The 8821-nt window shown below is 44.9% G+C and overlaps 1 protein-coding gene across 1 annotated transcript in view; it reads left to right on the top strand.

Moving 5' to 3' along the window:
• Positions 1–2899: 2899 nt before the first annotated feature.
• SLC9B2 (solute carrier family 9 member B2) overlaps positions 2900–8821 on the top strand; it is a 28801-nt gene continuing 22879 nt past the window's right edge. Inside the window, exons 1-3 of the mRNA XM_043513209.1 lie at positions 2900–3195; positions 7618–7720; positions 8403–8583. Of these exons, the coding sequence (XP_043369144.1) occupies positions 7628–7720; positions 8403–8583 (274 nt within the window). The 5' untranslated portion in view covers positions 2900–3195; positions 7618–7627. The remainder of the gene's footprint in view (positions 3196–7617; positions 7721–8402; positions 8584–8821) is intronic.

The following is an 8821-nucleotide window of genomic DNA, read 5'->3' as shown; positions in this document are numbered from 1 at the left end:
TTAATATCTTTAGGAAGAAAAACAACAAGAAACTCAGTGCGGTAAATTTGCTTTTACAATTTACTGAACACAGTGAGTTAGTTGTACAAGAACTAAGGGTTGAATTAATTGATTCTGCCACTGATCATGGAGATATTGTCAAGGGTAAAAAATGGATGTGTTATGCCAAAATTAGGTTTTCTAGTGCTTGAACCTACTGGCATGAAACTTCCTTGATTATGAAAGGCCAGTGGAATGCATGGTAAAACTACTACTAAAAACAGCCAGTTCAGTCACATTGCAAAAATGACACTCATTCCATTCCATTGTAGCTGTTATTATTTATTATGATTGCATGGGGGGAGCCCGTGGGAGCACTAGTTATGGACCAGGACCCCATTGTGCTAGGTGCTGTACAAACAGAACAAAAAGATACTCTCCGCCCCAAGAGCTTACAATCTAAGTAAAAAAAAAAAAAATCTACCATGCCACTACACTATTACAGCTATGAATGCCTATAAATGTGGCTTCTTAAGAAATAATTGCTTTATAATTATTAAGAAAAATTGCTGCTGCAATTTTTGAAAAGGAATCTCCAGAAAGCATGGTTATTCATAGATACAAATCTATCGGGGGCGAACGTATGGGAGGGTGTTGGTATGTGTATGTGATGATTGCCTAAATCTCCTTTTAATCTTACTCATGCACCTTTTGAAGGTGCTTGAGCAATGTGCAGTCCAATTAAAGTCAGAGGAATTCAGTATGTTGAAGTGGCATCTCTTATAAGCACTAAATTCACTTGATATTTTTCCCCTTAAATTTTACGGTTAGATTCCGTAGTCATTAAGACTCAGATAGTTCCCTGCACGGTGCCGGCTGCAGGTGTAAAGATCACTGTCTTAAAAAATGGGTATTTTGACTGGGATATTGTGGGAAGGGATTTATACGCACGGAGTCATACCTGCATTAAGATAGGAATGGCTGCCAAAGGGAAGTACTGGCGGTAATATACTCTTTGATCTAATTGGGAAAATAGGTAATGCTTAGTCAGTAGGGTGGGGAGAGGAGGGTTAGTACTTTCTATAATCATGTTGATCGTCTGCACAGCAGATATTTGAAATATTTGACACAAAACAACCCCATTGGCTTGTGTGGATATAGCGTACAGATGAAGTGGGGTTTTGACAGATCTTCCTTCAATGTCCAATTAAAAAGACCTCTTAAGGGGGACTGGGTAAAATTAGGGCAAAAAAACAACCTAGACCAAAGTGGCTGGGTTAGACTTCACTGATCTGAACCCAAATGTTGCAAATTCAGTATGGCAAAATAGTATTTCCACCTTTTATGAATTTATCATCAAGGCCAAAGTCCTTGTGCTGTGATAGCGGTCATGGCAATTGTGTGAGAAGAGGAGAGAGCTTCCTGTTTTAGCTCAGCATTGTGGAAGCTCATGTTGCCCCAATCTGAAAATAAAAAAAGTAAGTATGTGTATGTGTGGGGTTTTTTTTTTTTTTCTGTTGACAAATTCAGAGGTTATTGAACGCTTGGAGTTTTCAGTCAATGTCCTTAGGCCACCTGGTGTTGTAGGAGCTGAAACCAGCTGCATATTAATGAATTTATCCTGGAAGCACGCCTGTGTGGAGAGAAGTAGTAGTATCCCATTTAACCAATGATGGAATGAGGTAGAGAGAGTGGTCACATGAGAACCTGGTAGCAGAGCTTGAATTGTATCCAGATAGTCCACGTCCAGTCCCTTGTCTTTGCTAGAAGTATCTTTCACAGATAAGATATTCACCACCACTATTGAAATGTATTATGAAATCTGGAATTTTCTAATAGGCTTACATGGGAGCATGCCTGTTCAAAAATTATCACTTAAAGCTGAGCTATGTTTTATTTTTTATGGAGCTATGCAGAAATGTTTCCCCCATGAAAATTTTGACTTTTCATCAGAACAGAAAACCCAGAAGTTTGGACCCCAAATTGACTAGTCGGATGTTCAGTGTTCAACAGCCGCTTTCCATGGAAAGCTTGATTTAAGCAAAAGTCAGAGTGACCAGAAAATGTGTGACCTGCCTTATTATTTTCCATTAGGGTGACTAACAGCACTGTTGGATCCTATTTTCTTTTTAAAAATCTAGCTGAGATTCCCAGCTCCTTGACACCTAATTTGCTGTGTGATTTTGAGAAAGTCACAGAACTTGGAATGCCTCCCATGAAGTGAGCTGTAGCTCACGACAGCTTCTGCTCAAATACATTTGTTAGGCGCTAAGGTGCCACAAGCCCTCCTTTTCTTTCACAGACCGCCTGCGTCTCGTTCCTTCACACCGAGTGGACGGGACGATCTGTTAGCCAGTCTCTAGAAAGTATCAGAGGGGTGGCCGTGCTAGTCTGGATCAGTAAAAGCGGCCCAGAGGCCTGGGGCCCCTGATAGACTCACAGAGGGATGGGAGCGTGAGCTTCCGCGGGTGAATAACCCACTTTGTCGGATTGCCTTATCCATTCACCCAGGAAAGCTCATGCTCCCATCCCTCTGTGAGTCTATCAGGGGCCCCCGGACTCTGGGCCGCTTTTACAGTCTCTGTAAAGTGGTTTGAGATCCTTTGCGAGGAAGCCCACCACCCCGTGCCGTTATCTCAGTCTGGTCCATTCACACTGACGCCCCGCAGGGTTTCAATTAAAACGCCATCTCCCCCCCCCCGCTTCTGTTCCCTTTCTTTGGACTTGCCCCCCAGAGGCTGTACCGCACGCCTGTGGGTTACATGGTGCATCTCCCGTGCATCCTCTCCCCTCGGCCTGACTCTCCTTCCAGCAGACACAGGGCTGCGGGGTGGGAGGGGAGAACCCGCTAACCTGGTACGCGGCTGAGAGAAAGCCCTCCGGCTCCCGCCCAGCGGCGTGGTCCCGAGGGAATGGGGGGGGGGCTCCGCCGCTCCAGCCTCACCTCGCGGCTCTCCGCCGGCCTCACCCCTCCGCCCGCTTTGTCTCCGCCTCTTACGGGCGGGGCTGGGCCGGGCCCGTTATCCCACCGGCCCGGCCTCCCTGCCGCCGTGGGGGGGTCTCCGCCTCCCTCGTCGCCACCCCCCCGCCCTTGGCCCGCTGGCTGGTCGCCGCGGCCGGTGAGGACCGGTCGCGTGCCCGGCCCCCCTCGCTAGTCCTGCCGCGTGGGCTGCCCCGGATCCTGCTGGGCGGCAGGACCCTGCTGCGGGGTCCCAGGTAGGTGTTTTGCAGCTGGCTGGGGGCGCCCCTAGGGCTGAGCGGATGGGGCCCTTTGCCTGGCTGCCTTCTCCGGGCCTTGGCGGGTTTTTATTCCCGGCCCTGAGCGAGGCTGGCTCATGGCTGTAGTTCCCTGCTCCTTTCTCTGGGTTGGCAGCGGCAGTGGGCAGCAGAAGCTGGTAAAACACGCCCCGGCTGCCCGCGGCAACCACCCCGCCCTCTCTTCCCGGATGAAGTGCTGGGGTCCTCCAACCCTCACCGGAGGAGACCGTGTATTCTAGCGGGGGACTGGATCCGAGAGGTGTTGCCGTCAAGACCAGACGGCGTGTGCATGGATCCCGCTTCTGTGATTTTTTTTTCTGGCAATGGCTCATTCATTCCGCTTGCCCGAGACTGAACTGAAGAATGGGGGGGGGGATAGCTCGGGGGGGGGGGGGGAGGGATAGCTCAATGGTTTGAGCATTGGCCTGCTAAACTCAGGGTTGTGAGTTCAATCCTTGAGGGGCCATTTAGGGATCTGGGGCAAAAATTGGGGATTGGTCCTGCTTTAAGCAGGGGGTTGGACTAGATGACCTCCTGAGGTCCCGTCCACCCCTGACCTTCTATGATACAGAGAGAAAGCCTAGTTTGGTTTTGAAAGTGTGCCTCCCTACTAAGAATGGCTTGTACTTCATTTAATACTGGATTGAGAGCCTGAGGCCCTCTGCCCATTGCGCCTCCGTTCCAGTTTGGAGGGATCACCTCTAAGTAATGCCAGGTTCAGAGTAGCCGCCGTGTTAGTCTGTATTTGCAAAAAGAAAAGGAGGACTTGTGGCACCTTAGAGACTAACAAATTTATTAGAGCATAAGCTTTCGTGAGCTACAGCTCACTTCATCGGATGCATTTGGTGGAAACAATTACTGAACGCAGTGAGCTAGTTGTACAAGGACTAAAGGTTGAATTAATTGATTCTGCCACTGATCATGGAGATATTGTCAAGGGTAAAAAATGGATGTGTTATGCCAAATTAGGTTTTCTAGTGCTTGAACCCACTGCCATGAAACTTCCTTGATTATGAAAGGCCAGTGGAATGCATGGTAAAATACTAAGTAGTAGTAGTTTTCCACCAAATGCATCCAATGAATTGAGCTGTAGCTCACGAAAGCTTATGCTCAAATAAATTTGTAGTCTCTAAGGTGCCACAAGTACTCCTTTTCTTTTTGCACCTCTAAGTAGTAATTCAGTCTCCTTGTCCCATCAATTCTTGGCTTCTCCCCTGAGACCACTGTCAGCATGGCATGTTGTAACAGAGTCATCGGGAGGCAGACTCCTGTCTGCTGGAAACTGTCCCGGGGTCATCAGTTAACGTTAGTTAGGGCACCTACATGTTGTCCAATAGTAACGTAAGTTCCTGCTTCTGCAAAGTACACAGGGCTGCCTTGGACCAGGAGCCCATGCATACAACCCACCTTGCCAGGCTGAGCCTTAATCATAGTGCCAATGTCTTCTTTTTTTCTTTGAATTCAGAGCCTTTAAGCGGCCTTAGGGGAAAATAGCAATATTAGTAAATTCCGTCACTGAAGAGATATGGTGGAAATTATCGAAGGGGAGGAATTGGTAAAGTTTACCTATTTCCAAAATGCTATTACTTATAGTCTGTAATTTAACATTAAAACTAGTGGATTAAATCCTAGCACCGTTTAAATCAATGGAAGTGTTGCCATTGACTTCAGTGGGGCTAATATTTCACCCAATATATCTAAGAATAAAACCAGAAACATCAATTATGCAAAGAATCCACAACAACTCAGGTCAACGGACAGAGACCAAAGAAAGTGGCACAAATGCTGACGCTGGAGGAAGCTGGTATCCTAAACTAAAAAAGATGGCTTAATGCAGTTATGGAAACAAAAGGAAAAAGAAAACAAACGTGCAGCAAAATGTTATTTTATTTTAAGACATAAAAACTGCATATATTTTCAGGTATGTCTTTGCTGCCTTTAAGTAGGTTTCCTATTTGACTAGTTCAACACAAACACCCAGTTTCCTAATAAAGCAATGGAACAATCTGTCTTTGTTCATCAAGTCAGTCTTCCCAGGTTTGTTAACAGTACAAATGAGATTTGATGGATAATTCTGGGAGTTACAAACTCATTTATAGCACTGTATAATGAGGAAGGCCAATTCTTGGCTCAAAGGACTGCGTTCCAGCCCATCCTGAGTTTTGAGTTAGGTGGCACTTCTACTGAGACAGAAATTCAGCCAAAATGATTTGATAAATTTCCAGAAACTGCCATTCACGCCCAACAGGCTGAAGAGCAGAAAGTAGCTGTTAACAGAGAGTGTGTACAATTTCAGTGTGCTGGAGACCAATGTTAGCAAACAATTTGATTCAACCCTTATCTTTAGATGTGTGTGGAACACCCATTGGTTTAGATAACTGAAAATAGGGCAAATGTGCATTAGAGCCTGATTTTGCTTCCAGTGAATGCACTGACATATCTCTCACTAACTCAATGGGATCAGGATTGGGCTTTTAATTATTATATCCATGTTTAACGGCTAAGTAGAAAGAGACTTCAGCCCACAGAATCTCGCCCGGGAGAGGGGTGTAAAAGAGGGGATCAGAGCTCCGTGAGAGGTCTCCCACTTCATCGGAAAAGGTCCTTTGGCAGGACTTGGGCTTCACATGGGGTGCAATGGAGAGCCATGCTCCGTCATGTTCCTACCTTTACCCTAAAACAGGGGTAGGCACCTATGGCACACGTGCCAAAGGCAGCATGCGAGTTGATTTTCAGTGGTACTCACGCTGTCCAGGTCCTGGCCACCGGTCCAGGGGTTCTGCACTTTAATTTAATTTTAATGAAGCTTCTTAAACATTTTAAAAACCTATTTACTTTACATACAACAATAGTTTAGTTATATATTATAGACTTATAGAAAGAGACCGTCTGAAAAAGTTAAAATGTAGTACTGGCACATGAAACCTTAAATTAGAGTGAATAAATGAAGACGTCGGCACACCACTTCTGAAAGGTTGCTGACCCCTGCCCTAAAACACAGTGCAAACAAGCACATGTTTATGCTGCCTGAGTTTGTCCTCGTCGTCTTCTCTGGAATTGCAGGGGATCAAATGACCCTTGAGGCAAGTGTCTTCAGCCACTGAGAAGGGAGGTAGTGTGCTGCCTAGCTGAACTGGAATTCCTCCTAAGTGATTAAGGAGCAACCCCGACAGACTGGCTGTTGGACACTGAAGTTTGGAGTGGGGTGATGATATCTACTGCATTCCATCAGTGATGCAGAGACACCTTCCCACCCACTCCTTCTTGGGTTGAGGGGGGGGGGGGAAGGTGTCAGGATACCAGCAGAGACTTAGAGAGCGGACAAGATTATTTTGAACCGTCCGTTTTTGTTGAAAGCACTGGGAGAATTCTCGTCGCGCCTATCGGAGTCAGCGTCCTCTTTTTGTTGTTTGTTTTGAAGGAGAGAACTTTCTAATGGAATGTTCCACCCCCCACAAAAGCTAACTGTGCCAGCCTATTGACTGGTGGCTGTTCCGAGAGGTGCATGAGATGGCATGCTTAATAAAATGAGTGCTGCAGACAGTTAAGGAATCCTGCAGGCTGGTTTGTTGGTAATTGGGTAACTACTGTATTAAGATGCTCAGATGCCACATTTGATGAGGACAGTATAAAAACCCAGACAGATCAATAGATATTTGAGATCTTAATTCAAATGGGTTTCTGTCATTCTTAAGGACTTTTTTGTTAAATAGCTCTGACATGGTTTGGGGTAGGGAACTTAACAGTTGGCAGAAGTTCCCTTCACTACCCCCGTGAAATACAACCTAAATTTGGCCAAGTGTTAGGCTGTGGAAAAGCACCACTTGTATCTGCACATTATTAAAAATTGTTTGGTGCTTGATTTTAACTTTCTGAAAGCTCCAGTTGCACTGCGCATGTTTGCAGGACCCATTGAGCCCCTTGCATCATATGCTCGTGATTCAGGCAGAACTACAAGTCCAGACAGGACACAGAAAAATCTATTCTCTTCCTCCTCTTGGTCCTGTGTGTGTGTGTGGGGGGGGGAATTACTTATCAGAATCATACACACAAGGGAGATGATTTAAGGTTGCACAGACAAACATAGTTCTGACTCTTTCCACTTCTGAGGTCTTGACTTTGCAACTTCAACAATGTTCTTCTAATGTAGGTTTTTTTTTTTAACAGAATAAATAGATATAAACTAGATGTTCATGGATACAAGCTTCATTACATACTTTCTAATGTGTAATGTACAGTTACTGGTGCCTATGAGGCTTTCTCTTTTGTATGGGGAAGAAAGAAATATGACTTTTTAAAGTCTTGAAACAGGCAAATATACATGGTGTGATTTTGCTTCTGCTTATTCTTCAAAATCTTTGTTGGTTTTTTTTATTGTAGGTTTGTCAACATGGTGAAGGAGGATATTGTGGAGGAGAGTGAAGACCCAGAGCTGTCTGTAGATATGGGAAATGGCACAATTCCCATGAATCAGAAAATTCAGGTAATTGCATTTGTATCTGTATTCAGGCCTCTCCTAGTACAGGGTTACCCAGGGCAGCTCTCCTTTCTCCAGCTTCATTAAAATACTGAAGAAAAGCAGTTTTACAAGGGGAACTTGTACCCCCTCAATTTGGGCCTTTCTGACATTTACTGTATATTCTATAAAGTGTTTCCTTTGTGGATTTAGCTGCCTGAAATCAGTGGTCCTGACTTCAGTTTAAAGTGTCAGTTGAATTAGTTTAAATATTACAAAGACTCATCACCCACACACAAATCCTTCAGGTGGAGTTAAGATTACTGCAGTAATTCTCAAAGAGTGGACCACAGGCAGTTCACTGGGCAGCAGCTGCTGCCTCTTACTTGTTTTCAGCTGCTAAAATTGCATTAAAAAAACAGCTTGAAAATATGACCTACCCTCCTAATGTTGTTTTTTCCATGTAGTAAATTTCTGTAGTTGCCACAGAGATGTTATGAGAATGTGACTGGGACTGGCAGGTGGCAGAATGGAAGGGCAGCTGGCTCACAAGCAAATCTCTCTTAAACTGGGCTCCACGCTATGTAAAAATATATTGAGAAGTCCTGACCTCCAGTTAGCAATGTTCTAGTAAACGTAGTCCTTGGATAGCTCATTGCAAATGTACACAATGCTGCTTCAGAGAAAGCTCTATTGTTTTTTAACTCAGGAGGTAACTGTCTTGGATTGCAAAGGTACAGATGGAAATGCACAAACGGAAGAAACTGCTCTATTGCACAACTGTGTAAGGCAACTTCAGGAACCGCTGGCAGAGTCAAAGCCTCCAAGGAAACTGAGGCAAATATTTGCTTGTCCTCCTCAAGGCCTCCTTGCCCGAACAGTGACAAATGGTATGTAAGGGACAGGCTATGCAAAATGTTTAATTCTTTGACATAAGAGTAGACACGCCAACATTTCATTTTCTAGATGTGGTAGATGACAGCTTTTCTGTAAACAGTAAAGAAACATGAAGGGACTGTTACTTTTGACCTGTCAGGCAAATCTTTAGGTGCACTGATGGAAGAATTATTATGTAGAACAAAGACTTGCATTTTTAGTGCCTTTCCTGCCCCACTCCTTCTGTCTTAT

This window comes from Dermochelys coriacea, chromosome 4 (genome assembly GCF_009764565.3).
Source record: "Dermochelys coriacea isolate rDerCor1 chromosome 4, rDerCor1.pri.v4, whole genome shotgun sequence".
Lineage (NCBI taxonomy): Eukaryota > Metazoa > Chordata > Testudines > Dermochelyidae > Dermochelys > Dermochelys coriacea.
Note: the sequence above shows the minus strand (reverse complement) of the source record. Positions and strands in the feature narration are given on the sequence as shown.